At 52.2% G+C, this 14,537-nt stretch overlaps 1 protein-coding gene across 4 annotated transcripts in view; it reads right to left on the reverse strand.

The window, feature by feature from the left end:
* PNOC (prepronociceptin) overlaps positions 1 to 14,258 on the reverse strand; it is a 29,566-nt gene extending 15,308 nt beyond the window's left edge. Inside the window, exons 1-2 of one of the 4 annotated variants that reach the window (XM_008249163.5) lie at positions 14,105 to 14,258; positions 946 to 1,095 (exon numbers count right to left, since the gene is read on the reverse strand). In XM_008249163.5, the coding sequence (XP_008247385.1) occupies positions 946 to 1,071 (126 nt within the window). In that variant the 5' untranslated portion in view covers positions 1,072 to 1,095; positions 14,105 to 14,258. Of the gene's footprint in view, positions 1 to 945; positions 1,096 to 13,839; positions 13,933 to 14,009 lie in introns of those variants that run through there. The other 3 variants (XM_089325454.1, XM_008249155.5, XM_002709448.6) reach the window with 3 other exon arrangements.
* Positions 14,259 to 14,537: the final 279 nt, after the last annotated feature.

Genomic DNA, 14,537 nt, shown 5'->3' on the forward strand with positions numbered 1-14,537 from the left:
AGTAAGAGTGGATCAACCTTGAATGGGTTACCTGGGGGTGCTCCTTACGATTGCGTGGTTATTACTGGTCAGAAAATGGGCTCAGAAAACCACTTAGCAGGGCCGGGGGAGCACGGTGCTTGGGTCAGCCCACACTGTCCTGGAGCTGGGGGATGCCATGGTGTGGTAGTCCCACGGGAATATTTGGTTCCACTTGTGTGCACTGGCCTTAAGAAATAGCAGCTACTTTTGGTTGTTTCCAAAGGTTGAGGGTTTAGAAACATGATGTCTTTTAAAATAAATTTATTTGACTTCAAAGGAAGGAGATTGAATTATAGTGGATTTAACAGGAGACAAACACTATTTCGACTGGAAGGTAAAGTAGTTGAGACAGTAGTTTATCGAGTGAATAAAAATCTAACACTAGATTGACACCTGAAATTGGGGATTCAAAATGCAAAAGAGAAGTTTTGCACTTGGGTGTTTGTTGTAGAATTATCTGGAATACCAAAAGTGGAGCAACACGTGTGTTCAAGAGGAGGGGTGTGATTAAACACGTCATAGTACATGTATTCACTAATGTTTAATAACCCGGGAGCATTACCTTGGTATATAGGATGTAAGGAAAGTTTAGGATTCTTCCTCTTACTGGTGAGGTTAAAGGTGATTTTAATTTAATTGATTGTTTTTGCACTTCTCTGACTTTGCCAGATCCCCTAAAATGACTGCATTATCTTAACTCTGGGAGCACCGGGAAGCATGGGTGGCCCTTTATTCGCAGGTGAGAGGTAGGAAGAGCGCAGGCTCCCTGGCTGGAAGGGGCCGCTCAGCTCCCCATCGTTTCCAGCACGGTTACGTGACCCTGGACAACTCCTTGCCCCTGAAGGAGGCCTGAGTCTATCAAGCTCTGGAGCAGGAGGGAGGAGGCGGTGGGACGAGCACAGCCCCTTTGCCTCCTGGACCTACCTCCAGGTTAAAGCTGTCCAGGGCCGGGTGGAGCTTCTCCTGGCACGTTAGACAGTCCCTCTGACAACTGCTGAACACGCTGGAGAGGAGGCTGAGCAGCAGGAGGTCACCAAGCAGGATTTTCATGTTGCAGGAGCAGGAAGCTAGGTGCTAAGACATACACACACGGGTGCACAACAATTAATAAAGCCATCGTCAGGGGACTGGTCAGGGCTGGCGACTCCAGCCCAGGGGATGCAGGCAAGACACTGCTCCAGGGGACAGCTCCAGGGGCCTGGGATTCGCCTCCCAGGAGGGAGCAGATTGCCCTGTCCTGTCACCCAGACCTGACATTCACGCTCAGGCTCGCATCTGGGTTCCTATGACCCCTGCCACCTGGCTGGCCGTGATGCCACTCCCTGGAGTAGCTGTGAGATGGTAGAAGCATATTTCCTGGGAACTCAAGGCATCACCTTGCAGCTTCTACCATACAACCTTAGTCAACTGCTGTAAGCCTCAGTCTCTATACCACAGAAGGGGAACCACGGCACCTGCCTCATCACAGACCACAGTGAAGATGAAATCAGACCTGCAAGGGGAGTTTCGCAGAACGCTATGCGTAAGAGAGTGAAATGCAAGATTTACAAATGACTCGTGTGCTTTGTCTCATCCTCCCCAGTCTCCCTGCCTGGGCCAGGAATGCCCCACAGCCCCAGAGTCTCCTGGGAAGTTTTGCAAGTTCCGTCTCTGCTTCCCCTGCTGGATGTGAGCCTGGTGCTATGGTCTGAATGTGTCTCCCCACAATTCCTGTGTTGGGACCCTGCCCCCAGGGTGATGGTAGGAGAAAGTGGGGGCCTATGGGAGGTGAGTAGTCATGAGGGTGGCATCCTCATGTGCAGGATTAGTGCCATTATGAAATAGGCCCCTGAGAGCTAGCTGCCTAGTCCCTCCCACCCCGTGAAGAGTGCAAGGCGCCATCTGTGAGCCAGGAAATTGTCCTCAGCCAGAGCGTGACTGCCAGCACTATAATCTTAGCTTTCCCAGCCTCCAGAACTCTTAACAATCGATTTCTGTTGTTTATAAGCTACAGCAGCCCAAACAGACGGCCACCCCTGGCTTCCTGTACTCCTTGGAATTCCATGCCGAGCACAGGACCTGCCATGTGGAATTATGGAAAAATGAACAAAAGAACTATTTTTTTTTTGGACAGGTAGAGTTAGACAGTGAGAGAGAGAGAGAGAGAGAGAGAGAAAGAGAAAGAGAAAGGTCTTCCTTCTGTTGGTTCACCCCCGAAATGGCTGCTACAGCCGGAGCTGTGCCAATCCGAAGCCAGGAGCCAGGTGCTTCTTCCTGGTCTCCCATTTGGGTGCAGGGCCCAAGGACTTGGGCCATCCTCCACTGCCTTCCTGGGCCACAGCAGAGAGCTGGACTGGAAAAGGAGCTACTGAGACAGAATCCGGCGCCCCAACAGGGAGTAGAATCTGGGGTGCCGGCGCCACAGGCGGAGGATTAGCCTAGTGAGCTGCAGCGCCGGCCCAAAAGAACTATTCTAAGATAGTAGCTCTGATGATTAGTTAGACCAATAGTCTACAAACTTTTCTGCAGCATTGCTCGAAAGAGGTGTAGTTTTTGCTATTTAGAAAAGCATATCCCTCGTCAAGCCTCCCAAATCAGAAAGTTGTCTCCTTGGACCACATTATTTGGGGTTCCTGTAGAACCATCTTTACTTGGAGGAGTAAGTGGAAAGGGGAACAAGAGAACTTTCTAGAAATGTAAATGTTCTTGATGGAAGTCACAGAGATATATGCATTTGCCCAAATCTACTGTGTTGTGCATTTCAATTCTCTGTGTTTCACTGGATCTAATTCCCCCCTTATAAAGAGTTTAGTGTAGAAAAGCAAGAATGACCACCCTCATTGCTTTGTTATCAGACTATATGAGAAGATTTATAGGACACTGCTCTTCCAATGCAGCCCATGAACCAGCTGGGATCATGTTAGAAATGCAGAACCTTGGGTTCCACCCCACAACCATTGAATCAGCATTTGTGTTTTTAGCAAGATTTCTTGGGTGACATGTATGCATGCCCAAGTTTGAGAAGGGTGGATGTAAGAAGGATGTGAAATGGGGCAAGTCAACAGGAGAAAGAGGAGGGCAGTAGCCAGTGCCGCCCAATGGCTATGGTGGGAGGCCACCTAGCCCTTCTTGTGCATCATCAAACCATTGCCTACCAAGCGGATGGCGATTATAAGGGTGTTTAGAAAATCTGTTAGTCAAGGAGTCGGCATTTGAGATGGGTTTTGGCAATGAGTAAATTTGCTGAGAAGGCATCTAGGGGATCCAGGAAACAGCATTTTCAAAGGGACAGGGGAGTCGGGATCATGGACTGTGAGGAACTGGTGGGCAGAGGGGAATACCGGATCTACCTGCCCACACTCCCCAAGGTAAGCACCGCTGAAAGGGATGCTGGGTCCAGAGGGACCTGGACTAAGGAAAAATGGACACAAACATCTACATGAATGCATGCATGGCCTTTTCCCCAAAGGCCAGGGCCTTAGTTGAGATTTACTGCCTTGGTTATGGTAATAGCCTCCTAATTAGTCCACCTAATAATTTGGCCTCTCTCCAAACTATCTTCAGATCTGATGATGTCACTGCCTACTTAAAATAGTTCTATTAATCCTCACAGCTGTCCAGAGGGATTCTAAAGACTTGGCACTAGCTCCCTCCTGTCTCATCTCCTATCACCTATCAGTGGATCATCTTTAGTCCTAATGATACAGTCCCCCGCTAACCAGGCGCTTAATGCCTTTGTATCTAGGCACTTGCTGCTCCCCTGCTCTGGATACACTTTTCCAACTTGCACTGCATACACAACCCAAGAACAGCTCCCCCTGGGATGCCGTCTGCTGCGCTGGTTGGAGTGGGATTGTTCTGTGCTGCTGTGGCATCTCAAAACAGATCCCAGGGGGAGCTGCGAGCCTCAGTGCCTCATCTGTCACGCAGGCACAAGAGGCCTCTGCAAGTTATTATGATGTCTGTCTGCTTGTCTGCTCTTTACCATGATCGGCCCGGGTGCAGATTCCAGTTCTGTGACAGGTCAGCTGTGTACAACCTCTCAGTTCCTCATCTGTAAACATGTGACATTGATAGCATCTGTCTTGGAGACCGCGGAGCGCGCGAAGCCAAGCCGCGCAAAGCCGGGAAGCTGCGCAGATGAAAGAGGCGCGGGCTGAAGCAGCTCAGCTGGGAAGCCGCCGAGAAGTAGCCTCGGGGCGGGCAGCGGGAAGCTGCGGGGATAAGAGAAACAGAAGTTTTAGAAGTAAAGTGAGAGAAATAGGAATGCTGGAAGATAGAAGTGGAATGGGAGAAATAGGAATGCCCGGAGATAGAGAAATAGAGAAATAGAAAGGCCTCCCCTCAACACGGCAACGAGAAAGTTTGGATTCGGTCTGCCTGATTAAGGCGGTAAGCGCCAGCAAGCAGCTCGACCAGAGTATGAGCTGCAGGTCACCGAAGATAGGCACGAACCAACACTAATAAGTCTCCCCCACAATACGGCAATGAGAAGGCTTGGATTCGGTTTGCCTGATAGGTTTTGTAAACACCTGCAGGCAGTTCTAGCAGAGCAGAGTATGCGCTGCAGGGCACCGAACACAGGCACGCATCAGCGCCTAAAAACCTCCTCACAACATGGCGAAGAGAGGGCCCGGATTCGGTTTTCCTGATTGATAGGACTTGTAAGAGCCTGTGGCAACTCTAGCAAGTAGAGCAGAGTGTGTGCCGCGGGACACCGAAGACAGGCGCGTATCAACGCCAAAAATAAAAAGAAAGGGGGATCTGTGGGGAGCAAACCGGACTAGACTGTTACTGGAATTAGGACTTATTCTATGCATCTGCTCTCCCACAATATGGCGCTGGGAGAGAAGTAAACAGCTTCCGCACAGCTGCCTCCAGTTCAACCAATTAACTGTAGGACTTGCTCCTGATTGGAGGAGAGCAGCGTACTCGGCGTGTGGGCAGCCGAGTTGGGATTGGCGGAGGAGGACTATAAAGGAGGAGAGAAACGGCATGCACCGGGAACATCTATGGGGAACATCTAAGGGAACCTGTGCAGCCCCCGAGAAAGCCGGCCGGCGGTGTGCCGCTCCCCTGCGGAAGTGGGGAATGCGGCCAGGGGGAACTGCCCTTCCACGGAGGTGGAAGGGATAGTAGCCAACCCGGGAAGAACCAGCAGCAAACCCGGGGAGGGCCGAGCAGACGAAAGAACAGCGCAGGGTCCTGTGTTGCTCCTCCACGAAGAGGGGGAGCGACATAATGGTGCCGTGACTCGGATATGAAGCCTAGGCAGGGTTTAGTGTCGTTCCTCCATGAAGAGGGGGAGCGACAGGGCAGGCGTTCGGTTTAGCAATTAACATGCTGGTTGGGTTCCACACATCTCATATCGGGGTGCCTAGATTCAAAGCCTGGCTCTGCTTCCAATTCAAGCTTCCTGCTAATGTGCACCCTGGGAGGCAGCAGGTGACAGTCCAGGTATTTGCATCCTTGTCACCCACGTGGGTGATCTGGTTTGAGTTCTTGGCTCCCAACCTTGGCCTGGGCTCTGGCTCAACCCAAGCTCTTATGGCCATTTGGGGAGTAGTTAAGTGGATTGAAAATCTTTCTCTATCTTTCAGACATGTAGATAGGTAAAAGATAATATCTCTCTCATGTATTAGTGAATTCATGTTGTAAGCAGTTAAAGGAGCACCTGGCATCTAAGTATTATATAAAAAACAAAGAACTTGGCTGGTGCTGTGGCATAGTAGGTTAAGCCTCCCCTTTTGGCTGCAGCATCCCATGTGGGCACCAGTTCGAGTCCTGGCTGCTTCACTTCCCATCCAGCTCCCTGCTAACACACCTGGAAAAGATGGCCCAGGTCCTTGGGCCCCTGGCACCCACAGGGTCGACCCAGAGGAGGCTCCTGACTCCTGGCTTCAGAATGGCCCAACTCTGGCCATTGTGGCTGTTTGGTAAGTGAACCAGTGGATGAGAGATCTTTGTCTCTCTGTAGCTCTGCCTCTCAGGCAAACAAACAAACAAAGAGCCCAGCCCATGGCACTGGCTCTGTGATGCTATTGTTCCTCTCAGGGCCCCTGGCACACTATGCTATAAACTTGGACTTCCTTGTCTATTTCCCCAATGAACTTCCTGGGGACCATGTCTATGTTTCTCTGTATGTCAAGCACCCAGCACAGGGTCTGGCCCTCAGGAAGAGTTAGGTAGAAGTTGGACAGATGACAGCGGGGTCTCAGGAGCTCTCCTTCCCTCCAGCAAGTAGGAGCTGAGGAGTATCTTAGACAGTCTGCATCACTGGGGGCCGCTTCAGGCCCAGTGTCACCAACACAGTGTCTATGTGGGAATTCTCCACTTTCAGTGGAGACGGGGACTGATTTTGTTCCAGAGCAAGGCAAGGCGCCATCTGATGTCAGAACCCTGATGCGTGTTCTGGCAGAAGACTACTTACAAACAAAGGCCATTAGGTATGATTGGGATAAAGTTTCGTGCAGGGTAAGTAGGTGTTGGTGGGTGAGCTACGGAAGCTCTTCTTTTTAATGTATCTCGAATTCCAAACAGCCGCCAGAGAGAGCAAATATTCTAGAACACAAGCCAGTCATAAACCAAGCACTACTTTTGTCTAATTCGATAACCACCTTTACATTTCTTACTCTGCTAAAATTCCATCATATCCCATCAGGAGACATTTTTGCAGAATTTATCCAAAAGGGCCTGGCTATGCCCTCTATGGCCACACGGTGGCAGTGGCTGTATTGTTTCAGAAGAACAAGGGGCAAGGCAAAGGGACCGTATCCCTTCCTTCCTGGTACTAGACTGCAGTACCCGCCAGGTACCTAGGCTGAGCTGATGCGTCGTGATGGATGTGAATGGAAGGCTGAGGTTTTCCGTGAACTTCATCAGCTGTGGTAACTGGCACATTCAGGAATGTTTTGTGGTTGGACAGATACTTGACAAGTTAAATGCTATGAGATTCAGGAGTGAGGAGAAGAAAGCAGGCAAAGACCTGGGACACGCAGCCTGGGCTCCGTTTGATAGGCTTTCCACATACAACATATGGGGCTCCTTTGCTTTGGCACTTGGGTGACCTTATCAGATCTACTTGGCCCTCCCTGCTGGTCTGTGGCCCACCTCTCTTCTTCCCCTATGTCCCAATCTCATTTCAAAAATTATTTATTGGGGGCCACTGCTGTGGCATAGCAGGCAAAGCCATCACCTACAGTGCCAGCATCCCATATGGGTGCTGGTTCTAGTCCTGGCTGCTCCCCTTCCGATCCAGCACGATCCAGTTCTCTGCTATGGCCTGGGAAAGCAGTAGAAGATGGCACAGGCACTTGGGCCCCTGCACCTGCGTGGGAGACCTGGAGGAGGCTCCTGGATCCTGGCTTTGGACGGGCCCAGTCCCAGTATTTTGGCACTGGGAGTGAACCAGAGAATGGAAGCTCTCTCTCTCTCTGTCTCTTTCTCTCCAACTCTGAGAGAGAGAGAGAGAGAGAGAGAGAGAGAGAGAGATCTTCCATCCATGAACTCAATCCAGGTCTTTCCCGTGGGAGGCAGTATCTCAATACTTGAGTCATCACTGCTGCCTCCCATGGTCTGTATTAGGAGGAAGTTTGAGTCAGGAGCTGGAGGGAGCATCAAACTCAGGCACCCTGACATGGTGCACGGGCATTTTTTTTTTTTTTTGACAGGCAGAGTGGACAGTGAGAGAGAGAGACAGAGAGAAAGGTCTTCCTTTTGCCGTTGTTCACCCCCCAATGGCTGGCAGTGGTGCGCTGCTGCTGGCACACCGCACTGATCTGAAGCCAGGAGCCAGGTGCTTCTCCTGGTCTCCCATGCAGGTGCAGGGCCCAACGACTTGGGCCATCCTCCACTGCACTCCCGGGCCACAGCAGAGAGCTGGACAGGAAGAGGAGTGACTGGGACAGAATCTGGCGCCCCGACCAGGACTAGAACCTAGTGTGCCGGCACCGCAGGTGGAGGATTAGTTTAGTGAGCCGCAGCGCTGGCCAAGCACGCAAGCATCTTAACCAGTGCCTTATTGCTAGGCAAATGCCTGCTCCAACCCTCAATTTAGTGTGTGTGTGTGTACACACACACACACACACACACACACAGGTTTCCTAACTTCACGTATTTTTAAATAAAAAAAGCTCTAAAATACACACAATAATCATGTACATTTATGGGGGACAGTGTGATAACTGGATATGTGTATAGAATGATCAAATCAGGATAATTACCATTTCCTGTTATCTTAACATCATTTCTCTGTGTTAGAAACCTTTGAACTCTTCCCATTCTTACTTTCAACAAGTGACTCTTCCTGTACAAAAACCACCCATACACAACATCATTCATTCCCCTCCGTCATTTAGAGAATCCACAAAATGAGAATGAGAGAGAGAGGGAGAGAGAGAGAGAGAGGTATTTTCCATCCGCTGGTTCACTCTCCAAATGGCTGCAATGGCTGGGGCTAGACCAGGAGAAGCCAGGAGCTTCTTTCTGGTCTCTCACGTGGGTGCAGGGAGCAATGCACTTGGGCCATCTTCCACTGCTTTCTCAGGCAATAGCAGGGGGCTAGATTGAAAGTGGAGCAGCAAATTGTTGAAGTCTATGATTAGCATAGAGTTGGTCCTCTGTATATAGTCATACTAAAAATGAACCATAATGAAGAAGGAAATGGGAGAGGGAGTGGGAGGTGGGATGGGAGCTGGGGGTGGGGGGAGAGGGAAAGAACCACAATATTCCTAAAGTTGTATCTATGGAAAAATGCATTCATTAAATAAAAAAACAGAAAGTGGAGCAGCTGGGCTGTGATGCCGGCCACAGGTGGTGATTTAACCCGCTATGCCACAGTGGCTATATTTGTTTTTAAACTTTATATGTTGAGACAGTGAGATGAGACTTTGGGCAAGTCATTTCAGTGCTGAAAGACTCTGTCTTCTAAACTGCAAGATGGGAATATGCACAGGTTTTTGCTTGTTTATTACACAACAATGACCATGGGTAAATAGAACTTGCCTGAGTGTGTTTGAATTTTACATGCCTTGTGTTCCACTTGGAGGGCCAAGCTCAGCTAACTATTCTACGTGGTGATATTATAGTTGGCATTTTGCATTGTATAAAGAAATATTTAATGACCTTTTATTTAGGTAATGACACCTCGTAAATTTAATTATGTGTCACCGTTTATAAAGATAAAGTACTACTGTGGTTAAGCCTTAATCTGTTTGTGTGTACTCTCGCTTCCAAATGCAATATAATTAGTTGCTTTTCTGTTTGGAGGATTACGTATGCAGCTTTAGCCAAAGCTCAACCCTGATTGAGTTTTGTTTTATGACTTATGAGAGAGCTGTCATTTTGGTGCATCTGGGGGAGGAGGGAAGAGAGGGCAGCTCTTATTCTAGAGGTGTGGGCATCCCATCATTTCCAGCAACCACACACGTGGCTGCAGATTTGTAGATCCATACACAGCTTTGTAGTCCAGGGTTAATTTTTAACTCCCTGTTAGAGATGAGCATAAACTCCACGCGGGAAACCAACTGCCTACGATCACCCCGTTTATAAATAGCAGAGCCAGGACTTAAACCTGGGTACCTTGCCTCCAAGTTACGTATCCTGGTGCACCACAAACTCCATGCACTGTTTCTGCTCTGGGAAGCTGGATGAATTCTGGAGGAACCTCCCTGTATTTAGTGCTGATCACATTCCTGTTCTATGCCAGGCACTGTGCGAATGCTTTATTAGCATCCACTCTGTGGGGTCAGTGCTGTCACCAGCATCTTATAGCTAAGCAGCCTGAGGCTTAAAGAGGAGAGCCAAGGTGAAGTTCAGAGCTGAGACTGACCGTGCCTCTTCAATCTCTGCCTCTGTGCAGGTAGACTCATCCTAAGGCCCTCCTCTGTCCTGATCGCTGGGCTCCCTGTCTCTGATTACAGCCTCTTGCTGGCTGTCACTCTCCACTGACGGCAGAGTCTTCCATTGCCTGCCAGCTGCACGTCCATTTGCAGAAATCTACGTCTTCCACGCTCCTGTTTCTTTGCCCCATTGCAGAGGGGATCCCAGTATGGAGCTTGTGCTTTAGTTTCTTTTCCTCCTCCGATAGAAACACCTGGGCTTCGAGGGCTCTCTTTTCTGCTCTGCTTTTCCACTGGAAAGAGGGCAATATTCTAGAAGAGGCAGAGGATGAAGCAACTGCCCAGCCCTACACAGGCCCAGCAGGCCCGGGCCCGGGCAGCCGTGCCCGCCTGAGCGCCCTGCTGGCAGACAGGAGTCCTGGGCTCCGGGATTGCCTCTGCGTGGCCCGTGGGATCTGCAGCAAGGCCCTGGTCTCTCTGGGGGCCCCTCTCTCTCCAACAGGCTGTTGCATTAGATGGCTAGTGCTCTTTAGATTTTATGAGTGGCTGGTAGCTGTCCTCTCTGGGCAAGGGGAAGCAGGTGGTCGGGGCAGGGGGAGGGGGAGGAGAACTTCATGGGGCAGCAGAAATGAAGGCTCCATGACAGGCCAGAGGGCCAGAGCCCCGCGTTTGAAGTTGGAAGAAACCCTCCTAACGCACCCCTCCTGGCCTGCACTCCCGCGTGCACTGTGAAACTACTTTAAATGGATTTTTCAAAAGCTTTTATCTACTTTGGTAAGCAAACAACTTGCCCGTTCAAAAGAGATTGGAAAACAAACAAGCAGAGCCTACCGGGTCTAGACCAGAGCTCTCCAAACTTCTTTCCGTTTATAGCAATAGTTTTTAGCAGTCACCTTCAAGTACACGTTCGCAGTTCTTTTATTTGTAAGTTATATGCACAATACAATCCACCAAAGTCCAAAGGTGGAAAGTAAGGTCCCAAGAGTCGTGTCCCGAGGCCCAGTGGCTGGCTGGGCGGAGGGCGCCCACTGGAGACCACTGACTGGCCCCGGCTCGCTGACATTCGGCGACACTGGCTGTGAGCTGGGGGAAGCTCTGTGTTGCTGCCGCTCCACGCCGTGCGGCTTCCATCAGGGACTCTACGCACGTTCTTAGCTGAATGAACGCAAGGATGAATGGGGCGTGGGGGAGGGGGCGCGCACAGGAGCAGCGTGAGAGAGAAGAGGGGAGGCTGGCGCCCAGCCGGCGGGGAGCAGAGCACGGGCGGGCGAGCTGTGTGTTCAGCCGCCCGCCTGGCTGGCCCTTCAGAGCGGGAGACCTCGCACAGGAGTTTTGAAAAACCACAGCCGTTTCGGCAAGTTGAGTGTGAAACGGTTGCGGGCTTCTTGGGGGCGATGCCTGGAAAATCAGCTTGACCCCCGGGTCTCCCAGGGAGTTTGCGGCTAGACGGGAAGCTTCGAGTTACGTAGCTAGAGCAACTGTAGGTGCTCATGAAAGCATTTGTCAAATTCAGTTTGTCTCGTGAGTTTCCAGCCGCTGAATCCCGTGCAGCTGTTGCTGTCACAAGGACTCCTGGTTCCTGCAAAGAGCCCATCCCCTCCCTGGGCTGTCCGATGATGAGTAGCTCCACCCGGATCCAGAACACAGATTTCTAAGGTTCCTTGGTGGGCTTGGGGAGCTGGGGGCTGAAGGATCCTTGAATCAGGTCAATGCCAGTGCAGGAGGCGCGCCCTAAACGTCACATTCCTACCACTGTGTGTATATTTGTGTGAAATAAGCATGGAGCCAAATGGAGCTGGCTGCCTGGCATGTAGCAGGTGTCAAGAACTATTTATTCCTTTGCTCCCAATCTGCGTTTCTCCCAGCTGCTGCCTGGTGTCCAGAACCCTCCACCCGGTCCCGGGGTTGCAGACAATCCCCGGAAGAAAAGCTCCTTCCCCGGATTTCTCGGGGTGCTGGCTCTCTGGATCCCACACTTGAGGATTAAATCCCAGTCCACCTGGCGTGGACTGCCGATTGTTCCACGTGTCGCGTCTACCCTCCTACTGCTACTGGCAGTATAGAAGCACTCCTGCCTGTCCCAGGGACATGCGCTGGGTTCAGTCCTGTCCCTGCCCTGTAGGAACAAATCATTTAACCTCTCGGCTTCAGTTTCCTCAATTGCTACCTAGAGATAATGACAGCCCCTCGCGCGTGCACAGCTGTTGCTGGGGATAATGGGTGTGAAAGCGTCTAAATCTCTATGAATGTAAAGTGCTGCTTTTATCACCCCTGTTACATCTACAGGCGTCCCCTGTGTGCCTCCCCTGCCCGGCGGAGTGTGGATGAGAAATCTTGGATTGATTGCTTCTGGAATAGCCTGGCGACGGCTTCTGTCCTGGGCTCTGGAGAGCACGGATCTGAGCCGAACGCGGCAGTTACTCCCTACATTGGGGATGCAAAGTCGTCTACATTTTTTGCAGCCTTAAATACCCTCCCTCTGCCGCTGATAAGCCCTGCAGGGAACAGAAATGCAGTCCCAGAGCGACTCCGGGAGGCCCCGCGGGACCCTCAACTCGCAGGGCCAGGCAGCCCGGGCAGGGTCGAGGCTGAGGTAGTGGCTGGGGAACGCTCTTTTCTGGGATGGCTCCCCCGTTGTTTAAGCCTCGATCAGCCCAGAGAGACACTAATCCTTCTTGTGAAAGGAATCACCGCATCGTGGCAGCTTATTGAATCTGTGGCTGCCACACTTGACAAATGGGAAACAGGAGGGCGTGTGCAGCAGCCAGCCCCAGGCAGCGGGAAAGAGCCCTGTTTTTCTGGGAGGTTTTCATCAGCAGCCAGGCGGTTACTTTTCCCTTCTACGTTGAGAACTCTGCTCGGGGCTCGCTGCCGACTGCAGCGCATAGCTCATCTTTTGTTAGGTCTGCCGAACAATGTTATTGGTTATAATTGGGGCAATTATGGGCTGCTCGAGGATGCTAAACGCAGATGTTTAAGCCCGGGATCAGGGTATTCAAGTCCAAAGCAGCTTGCTTTAAATAGTCCGCTTCCCAAATCGTCCTGCCTTCCTTGAAATTGCCCCAGAACTTGCTCATGTTCAGAGTGAGATTGCGGGATGTAGGGGGGTGGGTGGGTGGGATGGATGGGTGGCGGAGGGAGGGGAAGCGAGACACGCGGGGAGAGAGATGCACAAAGAGAGGAGGAGAAAGAGGAGGCTGGGGCTGGGGGTGGTGAGAGTTTGTATGCCGTGACTCGGGCGTGGGTGAACGGAGGAGTCCACACGACCTGGGCACAGACCTGTGGGCAGGGTACACGGGCAGGGGCAGAAAGACGGCAAGAAAGAGAGGAGACTTCAAAATGATTCAGGGTCTGGGAGACCAAGGTCATGCCTGCAGCAATTCTATTACACAGTTCACCCCCGGCGGGCGCGTGCAGTATTGTATACAGGTGGGACATCACCTGGCCGGTCTGGCCTTTGCCCGCCTCATTGGTGGCGATTTGTCGCGGGGACACAGGGGCCAAGGGCTCCCTGAGGATTGGCAGCTCATATCCCAAAAGACACCAAGTTCAGTGATTGATTGCGGAAAGGACGCCACGGGGAGAAAACCCTCCCGAGGGTATGGGCGGTTCCTGGCGGCCACCCCAAAGGGCAAGCCCCCCTCCGAGCGCCTGCTGCTCCCCTGACCTCGCCCCGCCTGCCACCTCCCCTCAGCACACAGCCACGGCCAACTTGGGGCCACAATTGGAGCAGCAAAACTTTTCCCCATTTCCAAGTTCAGCTCTTTCTTCTCCTGCATCCCTCCTTGAGATTCAAACAACTCAACCCTCCACCCCCCCGCCACCATCCGAGCACAGAAAATCAGATGAATGAAGAAATAATCACAAAAGGCCAGCAGCGGCAGGCACCCTGGACAAAGGACAGAGGCGGCCGCGCCAGCCCTGGGCTGCCCGGCTCTGCGGAGAGCGCCAGGCTGTTAGTCACGGTCAGGGCTGGGCAGGGCTGCGTGCACTTGCCTACCTGAGAGAGCTGTCAGTCGCTGGGCTCCCTCCGATGTGAGGCTGGATGCCGCCGGAGCAGCTCCACTGGCATATATACCCCCACCCCCCGCACAGCCCTCCCCTTCCCTGCCCACCTCCACGACACATGCACACGCTGACCCCTTTAATCAACCAAACGGCAGAACCTACCGGTCCTTTCCTGGCCGGGCCCCTCCCCGCGGCGCTGTGCTCAGACCTGTGACCCCCCCCCCCCCCCCAGCAATCCAGACTCAAGACTGCTTCACCTGGACTCTTCCGCCAGGATCCCACAGCTGTCTTCCCTCCCTCTGCTTCCACAGGCACTGCGAGGGCTGACAGGGAGCCCAGGCGAGCCAGGCAGGAAACAAGACTCCTGGTGGCAGAGACGAGGCAGACCCCACATCCTGGAGTCTCCTTGAGCAACCTTTTTGCCTGAGGAGTGAATAGGAGGCGGGCAGAAGGGAGGGGATGCTCATGCCAGGCTCGCACCAGCTCAGAGAAGCCCCGAGCTGTGCTCAGCTCCCTCCTAGGGGCACTGCCCTGTGGGCAGCAGCTGCCAGGCCCCTTGTGGGTGACCCTCCCTGCTATGAGCCGGGTCAGGAGCCATTCCCACAGGTCCCACAGCATGGATCCATGCAAAACACAGCCTCGGACTGAGATGTCTGAAATTTTGGCTCCAGCATCAGAGCCAATTACATC

This window comes from Oryctolagus cuniculus, chromosome 2, assembly GCF_051225735.1.
Source record: "Oryctolagus cuniculus isolate XC-2025 breed Fujian yellow rabbit chromosome 2, ASM5122573v1, whole genome shotgun sequence".
NCBI lineage: Eukaryota > Metazoa > Chordata > Mammalia > Lagomorpha > Leporidae > Oryctolagus > Oryctolagus cuniculus.